Source organism: Staurois parvus, unplaced genomic scaffold (genome assembly GCF_062004578.1).
Source record: "Staurois parvus isolate SC_StPar_1 unplaced genomic scaffold, SC_StPar_1.0 ptg000306l, whole genome shotgun sequence".
NCBI lineage: Eukaryota > Metazoa > Chordata > Amphibia > Anura > Ranidae > Staurois > Staurois parvus.
This window is the reverse complement of record NW_028318102.1, coordinates 175,457-194,054: the sequence shown is the minus strand read 5'-3', so window position 1 is coordinate 194,054 and position 18,598 is coordinate 175,457. Positions and strand designations below refer to the sequence as shown.

The 18,598-nt window shown below is 41.5% G+C and overlaps 1 protein-coding gene across 3 annotated transcripts in view; it reads left to right on the top strand.

Annotated features, from left to right (window-relative positions):
- The window catches only part of LOC149457695 (rap1 GTPase-GDP dissociation stimulator 1-A-like), a 309,574-nt gene that overhangs the window by 147,019 nt on the left and 143,957 nt on the right, over positions 1–18,598 (top strand). For all 3 annotated transcript variants that reach the window (XM_089683341.1, XM_089683340.1, XM_089683339.1), the window contains exon 2: positions 13,594–13,761. In XM_089683341.1, coding sequence (XP_089539467.1) covers positions 13,594–13,761 — 168 coding nt within the window. The remainder of the gene's footprint in view (positions 1–13,593; positions 13,762–18,598) is intronic.

Sequence of the window (18,598 nt, the reverse complement as noted above, 5' to 3'; positions counted from 1 at the left end):
GGCACCCCCCCCCCCCATTGCCACCACCCTCCGCCACAGCAAGAGAAGCAGTCGGCCATCCCAACACCCACCAGCAGCGCGCAGCCTCCTCACCAGGTCCCTGTCTCTGCCACTTCTTACGGAGGGGGGGCAGCGCCATCCCCTGAAAATTGCTGCCTCAGGCAAATGTTTTGTTTGCCTTGTGGTAAATACGCCACTGACTGTTTACTGTATATCCAAAAAAGATTTACTAAACACTGAAAAATAAAAAATGTCTCACCGACCTCCAAGGAACAGTGCCCATTGCATGCACTATTTTTAAGAAACTATTTGTAGTACATGGCATTATTATTTGTTTTAGTTTTTTTCAATAAGACTCCATTCACACTAGTGTGACATCAGATATGACTTAAGTTGCAAACAATCGCATGACAATGGAAATCAGTGCTGCCCATTCACACCAATGCAGAAAGCTGCGATTTTGAAAATTTGAATTTTCTGGTACGACTTTGGTGCAATTGCAGGATGATATGGCCCCATAGAATATGCAAAGCACATCCAAGTTGCACTACATAATCACACTGAAAATTGGGTCAAAAGTGGATTGCAGCAGCGTTAAGCTAACATAAAGAGGCCATGTTGCTTCTCTGTCTTTTTTTAGCCTTGAACCCTCATCCATTAGTGCAATCATGCTTACCCCTTTTCAGTTGTGTCCCCTTTACTTGTCTGTTTGTATTTCTGATCACTGCTGTGTATTACTGTGACTGGCCATGCCAGCACACCAAATATTTCCACAAATAGACTTTCTCTTTGCTGTAAATGCAAAATACTGTAGATGCAAAGATCAATGACATTTTTTGCCCAGGATGACCTTCCTAAACCAGCTTCACCCTCCACAGAAAATCAAGGACACCAGTTAGTCTGTGGTGGGAGATCCTGAGGAAATAATTATCAAACACTGGGCTCATGCAAGAGAACTGGTTTCTGTGTAAATGCTGAACTAATCCTGCTCCAGTCAAAATCTCCGTCAAATCATCAAATTTCTCATTTTGCTTTAGGAAAATACCAGGGAGAATCAAAATAATTACTATGGAAAGCAAGCAACTGCTTTCAGACACTTTTTGCATGAGATTCAATATAATTAATACAGAACTGCAACTGGGAGTAAACAAAAAGTGAAAGCCAGGAATGAGTTATGCCTGGAAAACTCAGTTTACCGCAACTCAAAACAAAGTTTAAAAAAATAATTTGTCAACCTAATACAATAATCAAAAAAAAAGTTTACTACTACTACTGCTACTACTACTACTGTTATCAGCAACATAAACTACTGTATATGTTGTGTTATACACTCATATGTCACAATTGTAGTGAAAAGTTGAGTGTAAATTCTGCACAGACTTTAGAGGGCTGTTGTCTTTAATAGAGCTGATTCTAGCCATTGCTTTTCAAAATGTGAAACGTTGTGTGTTTGCTACTGCATCCAATAGACAACCAAATTAGGAAAATATCATTTGTTTTTTATAGGCACTATCAATAATCTTTGTCATACTTCTATGACACTAGACAGATATCTAAAACACATTTATGTTCTTTATTCATCCTAGTGACCATTATCCCAGTAACATAAAGTGATTAGAAATCTTGAAACAATGCCAAACAATTATTTGAGATGTTTAATGTTTACACGCTTTGTAAATGGTGTGTTCTAACTTTTTTTTTTTTTACTATGTTGTCACCAACACCAGGGTTCAAGAAACGGGGTGGGAGCACCAGTTTCAGTGGTGTGCTCCATCCTACATGCTTTCCAACACCAAATGTTTCACTCAGTGTGTAGTGAAGGATATGTGGAGTCCCTGTCCATGTTTTGCTAGACCACATTTCTGTGGTCATGTGTACCCTGCCACTGAATGCTCTAGTATCATGGACTCATTACTTTCTACATGCTGGTGGAAGGCAGGGATTGCCTTCTGGGCATATTAAAAGCCTCTGGGGACCTGCCACTGTAGTACAACACAGGCCATAAAGTTACAGAATGGGCAATTCCAAAAGCTGTAGCAGGAACAACTGCAAACCAAAGGCCTTCCACTTCAGCAAACAGCAGAAAAGCCTGGCTTGTTAAGGATCCTGCTGAAGATGGTGGAGTGGATGTTGGAGACTTATGGCAAGGTCTAAGTCTATGCTTTAGCCCCCACGCTGACTCTCTTCCTGCTTGATGTGTCATAAGGTAAGCCTCTAAACCCACTTTCCACCATATTGCTTGAGGCAGCAGTTTCTGCAGCAGATGCAGATGAACAATCTTGTAGAAGGGAAGGGGATGGAAAGCAAAAAACAATGAGGACGATGGGTCTTCTTGCTACAGACTGTTATCATTGAGGTGTTTTTCACACCAAGCTTTGCAATGCAGGTTTACATGTCTCCCCAAGCATGTGGTACCCAAATTGTAAGTTTTACTGCAACCAATAGACTGCAGGCAGAGGCTGCAGGCCATGATATTGTTGGCAGCAGTTGTGTGAAAAAAGGCCTAGACTGCAGATCACTTTAAATTTGCCCTTGGAACAGCAGTGGGGCAGGAATAGGATGACTTCTAGACACGTGCACTCCAGAAAATTTAGTTTTGCTTTTGTTTTGGTATCCATTCATTAATTGAATCATTCATTTTCAGATGCATTCACTAATGGACCTTTTCAATTTCTGGATTTGTTTTGTATCTTCATCATTTGTTTAGTTTCATCCAGAATAGCAGTGGTTGTTAAGGAGCAGCCAGCTGGCCATCGATTCCTTAATGATCATGACTTACCTGCTGTCAGCGAGATTCCCTGCCGTTATTTGGCAAATGATGTATCACATGGAGAGACACTCACCCAGTAACAGGTAGACATGGGACAGGGTCACCCAGTGATGTCACTGGGTAGCCCCGCCCCCATGTGTAACCTGTCTTTCAGCTTGTGTCCCTAAACGGGACACACCGTGTTTGGCGGGTGGTGTTTTTTTTTTTAACGGATCAGCGTTCAGCTTGATTGATGTTGGATTATACGTCAGGGGACATTCGTTTTTTGTGGTTGTTGTTTTTTTTTTAATAAAGGACTTGTCAAAAACTGTGTTTGTGGGTTTTTTTTTAACTTTTGACACTTTTTTTGGTGAATGACTAGGGGTACTATGTATTCCCTACTCATTCACATGGGGGGTCTGGGATCTGGGGGCCGCCTTGTTAAAGGGGGCTTCCAGATTCCAATAAGCCCTCTACCCGCAGACCTACACAACCACTGCCCAGGGTGCTTGAGGCCAAGGTGCTTTGGGGGGAGTCCCTCTCCCTCCCAAAGTACCTCCCCCATGTTGAGGTCTGGTATGGTTCAGGAGGGGGGGAGAGTTCGCTCATCCCCCTCCCCTTTCTGGCCTGCATGCTTGGATAAGGGTCTGGCATGCATTTTGGTGGAGGGACCATCACCATTTTTTTTTATTTTGGCATGGGGTTCCCCTCAAAATGAATACCAGACCAAAAGGGTCTGGTAAAAATTGGGGGGATCCCCATGCTGTTTTTTAACCGGCACTTATTTTGTTTACATTCTGTTGACAGCAGGGAATCCTGCTGACAGCAGATGAGTCATGGTTTTTAAGGACATGGTGGCCTCCTGCTCATTAACAACCAGCTCTTCTTAGTGGTCTGGATCACCCGAATGATTCCAAAAATTTCATTATAACTTTGTCAGATTCATTTAGATTTGTTGCTATGACCATTTTGAAATTTTGTATACATACAAATCTCCGAAAATGATATTTTTGTTCGAAAAACGATTAACCAATGTACCGAATCGCACATGTCTAATGGCTGCTTCCTCCAATCCTCTGCAAAGTGCTCCTTACTTAAATCATCTCTCACTCTTGTTCTGTTCTTACCTCTCTCCGATCTCTGACACCTACATAAGGTTTACCACCTTTTGATGCCCACAATCCTCATCACTGGTGGCTACTTTGCAGTATGCTGCAGCTGTGGGAAAAACACTGCCTTCTGTTTCCTTTTTCTAAAGATTTGAAAAGAGAAATCTTTGCAATTAGCTAAGATCCTCCTCCTGTACCAATTGACTGATGGTTTGATGAAAGAATTCCACTTCAATGATGCTTCCAGTAGAAGAGCAGGAGCAACAAGAGGGCTCACTTTCAACAGTTCCAGAAAACTGGTTACTCTTTTTTCTGGTAGAAGAAAGATAAGGAAAGCTTTGTCAGCCATTCAATTACCTCCTCCACATGTTCTGGCTTTATAGCATATCCACGTTCAGAAGAACGTTTCATGATGATGCAGCCACCACTTTGTCCTGCAGAACCTGCTCACCCCTTCTGCTTCTCCCTTTAGGTCTGATTAACATTTTGATTACTGTGGATTGCCTAGCTTTGATGTGAATTGGGGGATTAAGGATGTAGGGAACGAAAGATATGATGCACAATACACAATACTACACCACATGTATGTGGTGACATTCTATAAGCAAAGGACAGCAACAAGTTTATGCTCCAAAATGAAAAAAAAAATAGTCCATAGCAAAATTAAATTTAAAGGGGGCAGTGTATACCTAAAAAAATGGTAAACTGCAACCCAGTTTTATTTTTATACTAGCAGAAAGAAAAAAAATAATTATAATTGAAATAAAATGGAAAAAAATCCACCCAAACAGACTGAAAGGGAGCAGCCAGCAGCTAATACAGCAACCAAAGTTGTTACTGACACACACAAAAAGGTAGCCCTGGAACGGACTGTAGGTCCTCTGCACTATAAACACAGGAGAATACAAAGTATTGTGGTGCAATACAGAACTGTATAGCAAAGTATAGCAGCAATTGTCCCTCCCTACAAATTCACTGTCAACAGGGCCAGCACTTCCACTAGGCAAACTAGGCAGCAGCCAGGTGGAACCATGGAAGTATGGAGACGAGCAGCGGGACTGATCAGGGATGAACAGACCAGCTACTCTAGCCATGCACTGCTTGCTGTGTCTGGCAAGGTGGCTCAGGTCAGTTCAATGAGGGGGCAACACACATAAAAGGGGGGTATAGTCTATGGGGGGCAGTGTATACAGGAAGGGGGGTGTAGGGTTAAAGGGGGGGCAGTGTGTACAGGAAGGGAGACGTGGGGTTAAAGGGGGAAAGCGTATACAGGAAGCGGGGTGTAGGGTTAAGGGGGGCAGTGTATACAGGGAAAGGGGGTGTAGGGTTAAAGGGTACAGTGTTTGCAGGAAGGGGGGCAGTGTAATCAGGGAGGGGCATGTGAGGTTAAAGGGGGCAGTGTTTGCAGGAAGGGGGGCAGTGTATACAGGAAGGGGTGTGTGAGGTTAAAGGGGGCAGTGTATACAGGAAGGGGCATGTAGGATTAAAGGAGGCAGTGTTTGCAGGAAGGGGGGCAGTGTATACAGAAAGGGGCGTGTGAGGTTAAAGGGGGCAGTGTTTGCAGGAAGGGGGGCCGTGTATACAGGAAGGGACGTGTGAGGTTAAAGGGGGCAGTGTTTACAGGAAGGGGGGTGTAGGGTTAAAGGGCACAGTGTTTGCAAGAAGGGGGTGTAAGGTAAAAGGCACAGTGTGTGCAGGAAGGGAGTCAGTGTGCAGGAAGGGGGTGTACCACTGAAGAGGTGCAGTGTTTGCAGGAAGATTCAGTGTATACAGGAAGAGGGGTGCAGGGTTAAATGTGCAGGAAAGAGGGCAATGTGCAGAGTTTTTAAACATTTTTTTTTTTGGGGGGGGAGCAAGAAGCTGGTCTTGCCTAGGACACAAAATAGTCTAGCAGTAGCCCTGACTGTAAATCCTCCCTATATACTCCCAACACACAAAATGGCTGCTGGAAACTCAGCCTTTTATAGTAAGGGGACTGATGCATAACAAAGCCCCCACTACTACCCCATTTATGTATCTGCTTCAAGTTCAGTTTTAAACATGGCAGAAAGCATCAAAGAACATATGCTGCAGCCTAAATATGTTCCCATGGAATTCAATGTGGCTAGGTCTTGTTCATGGTCTAAACCAAAATGGCAACTGCCCAAATCTATAAATAGCTTCCAGAGTAAGGCTGGCCATACACTGCTAGATTTCTGAATGAACGTTTGCATGAACCTTCGTACAAAAATTCTTAGTACATTTGATCACTTGGCGAAAACATGTCAAAATTTTATTTGCAGTTAGCATGTGATGAATGGACTTTCCCAAAGCAAAATGTCATACATTGTTAGAGTTTAGTTCACTCAACAAAAATTTTCTTTCCTGCTCATCACTGCAGTAGAAAACAAATGTTCATTTGACCCCATTAACCATTAGAAAATCAAAGACTGTTCTTAAAGGAAAAGAAAATGCAAATGAAACTCTACTAGGGTATGGCCAGCTTAGGTGCACATGGAAGGGCTTTGTACACAAAACAAAATGTATCTCCCAGCAATCTTACTGGCTAGCCAGCAAAGAAAAAAAAAATTACTCTGTTTAACAATTTGCAGTAAACAGAGAGCTTTTAGTTGCACAACATATGCAAATATATGTGGGAGCCACACTCCCTCTGTATAATGTGGACCTAGCTCTGATATACAGTATGATTTATTTATCTAATCTATGATCAGATATCCCTGAAGGGAGACCATTCCTTTTTAACCGCTTCCCATCTGGCCACTGCACATAATCAGCCAGGTGGGAGCTTCGCCGTTCTGAGTGGACATTCAGGAACGTCCTTCGGAACATGTGCGCGCAGCCTTATGGCCGCGCAGCTGCGCGCTCTTGGTGTGCCTGTGTCCCTTGGACACAGCGCAACACTGCTCAGCAGAAGGGCCCTGTGATTTGACACAGCCGTCATGTGATGTCAACAAAGCCGCCATTCAGTTGAATAGCTCTGCCTCTCCTCACACAGAGCCCACAAGTGAGGAGAAGCAGAGCCAATCTGCGAGTTATACAAAAGCACATCGCCCACACATCACCCTGTCACAGTACCAGTGATCCACATCTGTCACAGTACCAGTGATCCACATCTGTCACAGTGCCAGTGATCCATATCTTTCACAGTACCAGTGATCCACATCTGTCACAGTACCAGTGATCCTCATCTGTCCCAGTACCAGTGATCCACATCTGTCACAGTACCAGTGATCCACATCTGTCACAATGCCAGTGATCCACATCTGTCACAGTACCAGTAATCCACATCTGTCACAGAGCCAGTGATCCACATCTGTCACAGTACCAGTGATCCACATCTGTCACAGAGCCAGTGATCCACATCTATCACAGTGCCAGTGGTCTACATCTGTGATCCACATCTGTCACAGTACCCGTGATCCAAATCTGTCACAGTGCCAGTGATCCACATCTGTGATCCACATCTGTCACAGTGCCAGTGATCCACATCTGTCACAGTGCCAGTGATCCACATCTGTCATAGTGCCAGTGATCCACATCTGTGATCCACATCTGTCACAGTGCCAGTGATCCACATCTGTCACAGAGCCAGTGATCTACATCTGTGATCCACATCTGTCACAGTACCCACGATCCACATCTGCCACAGTGCCAGTGATCCACATCTGTCACAGTACCCGTGATCCACATCTGTCACAGTACCAGTGATCCACATCTTTCCCAGTGCCAGTGATTCACATATGTGATCCATATCTGTCACAGTGCCAGTGATCCACATCTGTCACAGTCCCCGTGATCCACATCTGTCACAGTGCCGCTGATCCACATCTGTCAAAGTGCCAGTGATCCACATCTGTCACAGTGCCAGTGAACCACATCTGTGATCTACATCTGTTACAGTGCCAGTGATTGACATCTGTCACAGTACCCATGAGCCACATCTGTCACAGTGCCAGTGATCCACATCTGTCACAGTACCCGTGATCCACATCTGTCACCATAACTGTGATCCACATCTGTCACAGTACCTGTGATCCACATCTGTCACAGTACCCATGATCCACATCTGTCACCATACCCATGATTCACATCTGTCACTGTATCTGTGATCCCCATCTGTCACAGTACCCATTATCCACATCTGTCACAGTACCAGTGATCCACATCTGTCAAAGTACCAGTGATCCACATCTGTCACAGTACTCATGATCCACATCTGTCACAGTACCCGTGATCCACATATGTGATCCACATCTGTCACAGTGCCAGTGATCCACATTTGTCACACAGTATCAGTGATCCATATCTGTCACTGTGTACCAGTGTTTATCCACATCTGTACCAGTGATCCACATCTGCCACGGTGTTCCAGTGTAAAATTCACATCTGCACCAGTGATCCATATCTGTTACAGTGTACCAATGCTCATCCACTTCTGTACCAGTGATCAACATCTGTCACGGCCTACCAGGGTCAAATCCACATCTGTCACAGTTTACCAGTGCTCAATATCTGTCAGTGCGCCAGTGTCAAATCAACCAGTGATAAACATCTGTACCAGTGAACATCAAAATGTCTAAATAATTATACACCAGCAAGAAGGCTTTCCAGATACTGAGTATGACTGACGAGAGTAGCGGGGAACTCTCTTTGTCAGACTCAGATTCTGAGTATGAGTCAGTTGAAAGCAGTGGGTCAGCAACAGATTGTGAAGAGGAGAGAGTCCAAACAAAGGGGTTCAGGAGATCTGAGGAGGAGCAGGCATTTACCAGTAGCTGTAAGGGAATCCCGGTGAGATGATTGGCAAACAGAAGTGCGCATGCGCGATCGTGCACACGCACGCGCAAGTGCACATGCTCGGTGAAGATTGGCACCAGATGGACTATGTAAAAGGTGCCTCTGCCTGTGCTGAGTGCTGAGTGGTCTTCAGCTGTTCCCCATTTCCTGCGTGTTCCTGCATGATTAATTTGTTGCTGACCCGGCTTGTTCCTGACTTGACTCTTGATTACTCTCCTGCTTGATATTTGTTCCTGACTTCGGCTCTGCTCCTGACTTTGGCTTGCTTATGATTTAGTACCTCGCTGTCCGCCCGTTGATGACCCCGGCTATTCCTATGACATTGCTCCTGTCTCCCATCCCAGCTTCCTGCCTTGCTCTGGTGCACGCCTGGCGACCTACCATACCAGCTATGCATATCACTACTGTTCCTAAATCGGAGGTTCAAAATCTCCAGCTGCAAGAGCTGCGAACAACATCTGCTGGCGCTCTTGTCCCCCTGGACCCTAGACACCCTCTGTTCCACTTCCAGTGGGGTCAGGGCTAGTGACACAAGTGAGGTCGACATCGTCATTTCAGTCTCCAATCAGGTACATGACAGTGGTGAGTACAAGCAGTGCAGCACTCCCACAAGATAGGCAGACATCCAAGGGTAATTCCATTGTCCTGGTGCTCCAGGGCCTTCAAAATTGTGATAGGTAGTCAGGAAAGAAATGTGTAATGTATGTCCCCTGAACGCCTGTAGGTCCTACTTGGATGTTGGCCAGGCTGTGGAAAAGTCTTACATATGAGGTATCCCCATACTCAGGAGGAGCAACAGAATGTGTTTTGGGGTGAAGCTGCAAGTATGCATATGCTGTGTGAGAGGAATAACCTGTTAATGTAACAGTTGTGTGGGAAAACAAATTAATTTTATTTACTTTCTTCATTCTCCAAAGAATTAAGGGAAAAAAATTACAGGTTCAAAAAACTTACCATGCATCTTACTCTAAATACCTTGGAATGTCTACTTTCCAAAAAGGGGTCATTTGGGGGTATTTGTACTGTCCTGGCTTGTTAGTGTCTCAAGAAATGAGATAGACCGTCAGGTACATCAGGTGTGATCAGGTGCTCAGGTGTGTTCAATTTTCAATGATTGGTACCATAGCTTGTAGACTCTATAACTTCCACCCAGACCAAATAATACACATCGATTGGGATGATTTTTACTAAAGCAATGTAGCAGTATACATTTTGGCCCAAATGTATGAAAAACATTTTATAACAGAAACAAAGAAAAACATTTTTTTTTAATTTTTCAGTCTTTTTTAATTTAAAGCGCAAAAAATAAAAAACCCAGTGCTAATTAAATACCACCAAAAGAAAGCTCTATTTGTGTGAAAAAAGGAGAACATTTTCATTTGGGTACAGTGTTACATGACTGAGTAATTATCATTCAAAGTGTCAGAGCGCTGAAAGGGGGTAAAAGTGCCCAGTACTGGTTAAAGGCTCAGGAAGACACTAGAAGCCCAGCACAGCACAATGGCAGCTGAATGTGTCCAATGTGTCCTTACTCAATTCCAGCAAGCTAAATAATGGAATGCTCAAATGTATAACTGTTTTTAAAGTAAGCTGCACATGGAAGGGCTTTGCACAGTGAAAACAAAACAAAATATATTACTCCGCACACTTACCAGAAAGTCATGGTCTAACTGCAGTACTACCCTCCTAATCAGAAATAAACTGCATAAAAAATAAAAGTGCATGCCAAAAAATTGTTTTCTTTTTGTAGTTGTTTGTAGTTGAGTTTGTGTTCATTTCTAATGTTCCCGTGTTTGCATGTGCTTATTTCTAATGATTGTAACTCACTATGATATATTCGGGGGGGGGGGGTAATTAAACCAGAAGTGCCCTGTCTTTAGAGAACTCTAAATATACTTAATTTTGCATTTCTGGATAGGGGGTGCACGCAAGCGCCCTACCTGCACTGCCGTTCACTGCCTCGGCTGTCAATCACCGCTGTCAATCACCGGGTCCCAGCCAGTAATTACTCCCCGGCGCCTGGTGATTTCCGAAGATCTCCAACGGGGAGGAGAACTGTTTTGTTTACTAACAGTTCTCCTCCCTCTCAGCTCGGGCACACTGCTCTGGATGGCTGTGCATAGCACAGCCATCCAGAGCAGTGTGATTACAGTGAAGCACACTGACAAGGCCCCCTAGTAAAACACTCCCTGCATACTGTTAACCCTTTGATCTCCCCTCATGTTAACCCCTTCCTGCCCAGTGCCATTAGTACAGTGTTAATGCTTTTTTTTTAGCACTTATCACTGTATTGGTGTCACTGGCGATGTCAGTGACACCAATTCAGTTCCCCCTAGTGTCAGAATGTCTGCCGCAGTCCCGCTATAAATCGCTGATTGCCGCCACCACTAGTAACAATAAAAAATGTTTAAAAATCCCAGTATATATACCACCATTTGTAAACGCTATAACTTTCACGTAAACCAATTAATGTACTCATATTGGGATTTTTTTAACAAAGACATCTAGCAGAATACATTTTGATGTTAATTTATGATGAAATTTGATTTTTAATTTTTTTTATTGGACATGTTTCATAGCAAAAAAGTAAAAAATATAGTTTTTTTCTCAAAATTCTCGGTGTTTTTTGTTATAGCGCAAAAAATAAAAGCACACAGATGATCAAATACCATTCATTTGGGTGCAGTGTTGCATGACCGCGTAATTTTCAGTCAAAGTAACGCAGTGCCGTAACGCAAAAAAATGGCCTGGTCAGAAAGGGGGGTAAATCCTCAGGAGGGCAAGGGGTTAATAAAATGGAATACTTGTCAAATGGGGTTCAACAAAAGAAAGCCTGGTTAACCCAAGAGTCAATAGAATTTGTCAGATGTTTACGGCATTTATTTGTAATTTATGATTTCTGTTAAAGTGTATTACTGCGATGTGCTGGGGTAGGACATTACTGACCAATTGATGTTACTTCTACCCGATTTTTGTTGATGGTAACTACTTACCTTGTATCACTGCTTCTTGCACTTCTGTATTGAACCAGAATATACTGCACTGTGTTGCTTGAGCTCATTACTTTTTTGTATGCTCCTACTGTGATTCACATGTACATTGTTGCATATTTTCTAATAACATTATTGCTGTTAAAAAATAAGTGTATTGCCACAATAGAGAATAGACTGATAGATGGATTTGCTGAAAAAAGATAATTCGGTAAAAATAGGAAAGTCGCTGCTTTGGTTAAAGGTCCATTACCCAGCATTATGATGTTTGTGTAAGGCTACATTCACACAGGCGGCAATTGGTGAATAATTTGCTGTGTTTTGTAGCTAAATTCTGTCTCTGGATGCAACAACACTCTATGCTATGGCTGCATACAAACTGGCAAATTAGTTGCAACCAGTTTGTGTGTGTGACCAGAACTCTGCAGACCCGCGACCGCATGTAGGCAATCAGATAAGTGGTTATATATAAACATCGGCGACAACCATTGCTTTGTACAGATCTGAGAGTTGCTGCTGCCAGCTGTCTAGGCAGTTTTTAGATCAGCCATTGAGAATCTATTGATTCTGGCCCCTGGCTGCCCCAGTGTGGTCATGTGAATGTGATCAGATTAGGATTCTAATTCACAATAGACATGTATATGTCTTCAGAAAATGTATATTATATAGGGCTCGCTTGTTGGAGCCCAACCTCTGTAGCTGTAAGATAAAGGTGCCAGATGGATATCAGGGATGGATGGATGGATGGATGGATGGGAGCAGTAACACTGAGGGAGCTCTTCTTAGAGTGGAAGCAAGGCTCTAATGCAGTAACAAGAAAAAGAGAGGAAGGCACCTCTAAGTGCAGTATTGACAATTTATTTAGTAAACAATGGAAAATTTGCACTTACAAGATAAACAGTTAAAAGACTCATTGTGTGGTAATTAGGTCCAGGTGGGACATCCAGCCATCCAGCAGCAAACTATGCCTATAGGATCAGGAAGTAGAGTCCAGGATGTGCCTATGCATCAAAAATGAAGCTTGGAGAGCAGAGTCAGATATAGGAGATGAAGGGGGCGGTAATGCATTTCGGAGCATGTTCAATAGGCTCCTTCTTCATACCTGAGCCCCAGTAGAACCCTGACATTTTTATAGTGTGAAATAAAAATAGAAATAAAAACACACTAGAGAATAGAGATATTCTCTTGTGTGTTTTTATTTCTATTTTTATTTCTGTTTTTATATCTTTTTTATACTTGTATTAATTCCTGTACAATGCAGGAAAACATGTAGGTCCTTAGGACCCAGGAATAACTTGCCTCCCTCCCATTCCCTTCACACTATAAAAATGTCAGGGTTCTACTGGGGCTCAGGTCTGAAGAAGGAGCCTATTGAGCATGCTCCGAAATGCATTACCGCCCCCTTCACCTCCTACATCTGACTCTGCTCTCCAAGCTTCATTTTTGATGCACAGGCACATCCTGGACTCTACTTCCTGATCCTATAGGCATAGTTTGCTGCTGGACGGCTGGATGTCCCACCTGGACCTAATTACCACACAATGAGTCTTTTAACTGTTTATCTTGTAAGTGCAAATTTTCCATTGTTTACTAAATAAATTGTCAATACTGCACTTAGAGGCGCCTTTCTCTCTTTTTCTATTTATATGTCTTCATACTGCTGATGGTATTTGTGATTTACTCACCAAGTCATGCTCTTCTATCTCTAAAGTTTGTAATTTTGTAACAGAAGACAGTCTCAGCAGTCTTTTAATATGTTTACTGAGGCATTCATTTCAGGAAACTTTTTTTGATTGTAACTAGAGAGAATTATGGTGATATATTTATTAAGCAGCATGTTAAGAATACTTATTTTAAATTGAGTTAATTCATAATTAAGCTTTAATCACTGTTTTCTTGGCAGTATAGGGTATTTTAACTAATATATTTGTTTACCTAATCCTTTTAGTGCCAGAAGGGCTTATAAACCCCACCGCTTCAGAAGGGGCAGCTCTATCCCACGCAGAGAGTCTCTGCCAGCACTTCGAGTGCCTCAAACTTTGTGGAGAGGAAGGAGAAGATGAAAAGCAGATCATGCAAAGTCTCAATGTGGTCCTGCTGTCGCTTGATGAAGACAGTTAAGTATTATGCAAATTTCTTATGCTATAGTTTGCTTGATTGTACCTTCACATCCCTGTAACAGTATACTTGCAGATCCCTTATGTAATGTAAGTTTTTATCATTAATGAAAAAAAGTGATGTTAATTAAAAAAATGCGTGACCCAGAAAGATCTCACTTGAGTTCAGCTTTTCTAATTAACTACAAATAGTAAAATCAGCTATTAAAGTTCTATGCATTATTGCAGCAACAATCTAATTTAGCTGTTAGATGAGGACATTGTAAAATAAGAGGGGCATACATCACAGACCTAAAGATTTGTTGCTTTGCTCATCAGTGAATGGGATAATCAGTTCAAGTCATAGATGGTAACAGACTCAAAGTCAAACTATATACCGATTTCCAGTAAAAGGATTCCTCCCTGGTGCAACCATAAAATACTAGGACAGTAGCTATAAGTCTTCACTTTCATTTAAGCTCCTTTGACAAGAGGTCTCAACAATTCATCATAGGCTATATCAGGCGACACCAGCACTGTTACTAGTAATGTTATTTTACCTATAGATAACCCACATCAATGGTCTTGATACCTGCTAAATAGGGAGCTTGGAGTTCCTGTACGTGTTTGCACAGGAGTGCCCTTTGGAACCTACAGAGTAAGAATGTATACTTTTCAATACCACACACCTCTCCATGTTTGGTGACCTATACTTCCTCTTCCGTTTACACCACAACATCCCACAGTTCAGATCCAGACTCTTCCCATCAAAACAGACACAGATAACACCAGGTAGCACCAGTACAGTTAAAGGGAAGCAATCCTAGGGTAGACCTCTGAGCCCCTAGGAATCCAAGTCTGTCTTTTCTTTACATATATAAGTAACCCAATGCTCCATTACCAATATGCCCACTCACTCCCAAACAAAAATGCTGGCTCACTCAGCGGTTTCTCAACCACTTAGAACATAGACCATATAGATTAGAGATCATTGTGAAGTAAAAATCTCTATTGCAGCTTTATTGATGCATTCAATGCACAGGCTAACCACCTGAACTATAGAATATCATGGATGAACTCACTGTTCATTCACAGTTCATGAACTGTTTGAGTGAAACGTGTTTGGAGATGGAGATTCAGGTGGTTTTCCTGTGCATTGGATGCATCAATAAACTCGTAAGAGTAGCTTCCTTTCTTCTATTCTCTTTATGGTCTATCGCTTTACATTGTAACATTAAAGTATCAGGTATAGACTTTGGTCTTAAAGTCACCATACATATGAAAGCGCCTCTGTCAATGAACGGTTAGTCTAGTTAATAGTGAAAACTCAGGTAGTTGCTAGACAGTGAAACCACCTTATGTCACTTGGAATCTCTTTTTGTTGTGATCTCTGTGCTGAGCACCTAGTCTTTTTATATGATAGAGAATGAAATAAAAAGAGCAAGCATACAAAGATGGGAGGGAACACCCAAAATTTCTAGATAGTCATTAAGGCAGTCATTGTTTTACTATTCACCTGAAACGTAGCAGACCAGACAACCTTACTCGGAAGTGTACATGGAGCTTTCATTGGAAAGTATTTAAAAACACTTAAGAAGACTGTAAATCTGGTCACAAGTTTTTTTATCTTTTTTTTTCTACATGTTGATTTAAAAAAAAATTTTTTTTTAAACCAGCATCATTCAAATGAAAAAAAAATAAGATTGTACAATTAAACTATACAGAATGTTTGTTTGTTTGAGTTAAATGATTGAAAAAAGATTGTAAGTTCATGTCCAGGGTGTGCATCTGTCCCTAAGCACTGGTAATCAATCTATGTGCACTGTCAGCCTTGGACATTGTCAGCCTGTCATTGATTTTTACCAGCTTCAAGAAGCTGGCAAGCCCACACCTGATGACTTTTGACCCTCAGATTGCTTTAAGAAAATAAAAAACAACCTGATGTATACTTATATTATAAGACTACTATTAGAAAAACACCAGCAGGGGTGAGTATGACCCAAGCACCAAACCCACCATGACCTAAAACTTAACCTTTATTAAATAGCTATAAAACCCATGATATGGGAAACAGAAGTCATAAAAACTTCCAGGTGTGTGACCTTATAGGGCAATGTAGGACTAATGCCTAAATCCAAAATAATAAAGTATATATACAACTGCCTTCATTTTTAGGAGATAAACACATTATCTCAACAAACTGCAGATATAATTTTGGCTGTTGATGATCACTCTTATCAACTGAGCGGAGATGTGTATAGGGTAAGGTCAGTATCCCAACCACATCCCACTATCCTGGTACTGAAAGTCACTGTGCCTACTCAGAGGCTTGGCTGCCTCCTTAAAAACAAATATACCACAGTGCCCATTCCAGCCTTGTCAAAATACTCTTCTATCAAATCACTATCTCTGCCAGTCCATAAAAATCTCCCTTCATTCTCCTGCAACTAAGTTCACACTGCCCCAATAAACTAGGTGCCCATAAAGTGAAAAATAAAGAAAAAGAATGAAAAACCACAAATATCCCTTACCCCTACATGTTTCTCCTCAAGCAAGGCTTCATCAGGGGTATAAAGTATGTGAAATGTGTTTAAAGAAAGCATGTGGCAAAATATATCTATTTTCCTGAGGTTTTAGGTCATGGTGGGTTTAGCGAGTGGGTCTATTACTCCTCTGCTGGTGTTTTTCTCTCAGATTGCTTTAGAAAACACTGTCAGGTATCTTTTAAATTTAGCGAGTTGAATTTTTGTCCTTTAGCAAAGATGCTTTGTGTCCCATATAGCATGAACAGCAAATTGAGTGGTTCCATCTTAATGAGAAAACACAACCCGCTCTGTGTGAATTATCCACACTACCAGAATTCAGAAAAAGGAATAGCAGGGGATTAGTGGCAGATACAACACTTGAATATTACTATGAATAATAATATGAATACAATCAAGAATGTGACTCGGCCAATGACTGGGTTGTGTGAGTGATTCGTTCTTTCTGAAGATGTCTGCATACTGAAGGAGCTGAACACTGAGATCCTTTCTGTGTGTGTTTTCAGTACTGTATTTACGATCCTGTCAATTATGGCTGCCTGTAGGGTAAGTTCCTTCATTTGTCCTACTGAAGCAATATATATGAGTGCCATCAATCACTTTTGTCGAGCTTACATACATTCCGAGTATTTTACTTCACTGCAGAGTTTTACCTGGTGCTCTTCTGTTAAAACTGAAAAAAAGGATTCCAGCTGCTTTCTACTTTTGAGTAGGATCAGTTGCCGGCTGTATTCACACGATCAGTTCCAGTGAAATATTAGCATTGATACACATTGCAAATCGCACCCCAGTCTTAAGCCAGCCATAGACGGATTGAAATTAGGCCGGTTTAGCAGGAACTGGCCAAATTTCAATCCATCTATGGGCAGGCTGCTTGTAGTGAATCACTGCCGGTGGCTATAGCTATAGCCATCATTGTATTTTGATGGTGGGGAAACCTCCCGCTGTTAGAATACAATAGCTCAGCAACACTGCGTTGCTGGGAAATCAAGCAATTTTCTTTCCTTCACCCCAGGGTTGAAGAATAGAAAATTGCATAATCTATGGCCAGCCTTACACTCATAATGAAACATTTTAATGTTTTAGCAGGCTGAAATAACAGGCAATGTCATTAGTTTTAAAGCAGAATAAGGTCCCCCACCACTGCAGTCTCCTCTGCTGCTACTTCTGTGTTGTCCATGATCCACAAGTGCATAGAAGTTACATCTTTTCCTGCACCTAGCCGGGAATAAGCCAAAATGTGCCATACAGTGTACATAGAAAATAAAAAATGGTTAGAATTGACAAGAAGCAGAAAAGACTTTTCATGTATCTTCTGCCACAAAACTCTACTTTTAAAGCATTTTTTTATGTTTAGGTAAAAAATTAATAATAATTTGTGCAGCGCTTATATGTTATATCACTTTTTATATTATTACAGTTGTGTTTTTATTTAGGTTTTTTATGCCAAATTATCATAGTAAGGCTACATGCTACAAGCCATGCATTTCTCTTATAAGTCATCGTAATACTGTAATTTAGGGCCCCATAAAATCAACATGTAACATGCACACAGACCATAGTTCACAGAACATTTACAAAAAAAGCTCTTCCAGTTGATAAGCATGTCATGATAAAGAATACATTTGTGCAATCAGGAAGAAAGAGACAAGTAACCTTGAATAAGATCAGCTCCAATGAGTTGTAGGCCTGGTAGACTGCCCCTGCTGCTAAACCATTGCTTGTGAGTATCCCTCTGAAACATATGTTTCCTAAATCTTAAAACCCAGTGATGACTGTAGCAGGAAATCCAAGATTTGTCTTACATGAATGGGTGAGGGATTTCATGTCACCTAGTGATTGCTTTCTTTGTATCTCCGAATTCATACTATTAATAGATCAAAATATAAAAAGATATTTTATAAAGGCTCTATTTATTTAATTATACCAACCTTTTTTGAGTGTTATTTACAGCAATGACAGCCAATGGATGCTGGACAGTCACATGGCAGAAAATAATGATCATTATGACCAATGACATACGTAGTAGCTAAGTGAATTAAGCCAGAATTGTGTTTTATTGCAGAGGCAGTGCACTCCATTCACAAAGTGGTATCTAACGCTTTAAGAACTGCAGTAAAATACAACTTCACATTTGTCAAAACAAATTTTGTCATTCAGTAAAAAACACTTTTTCTAAGTGTGCGGTATTTACCTCATGAAACCACTCGGTATTTATCTCATGAAACCATGCAGTATTTTATCTCATGCAATTTCTAGTAGAATGGATACAGTGGATGAGAAGTAGAATCCCTGTCAGTTTTTATTGATAATA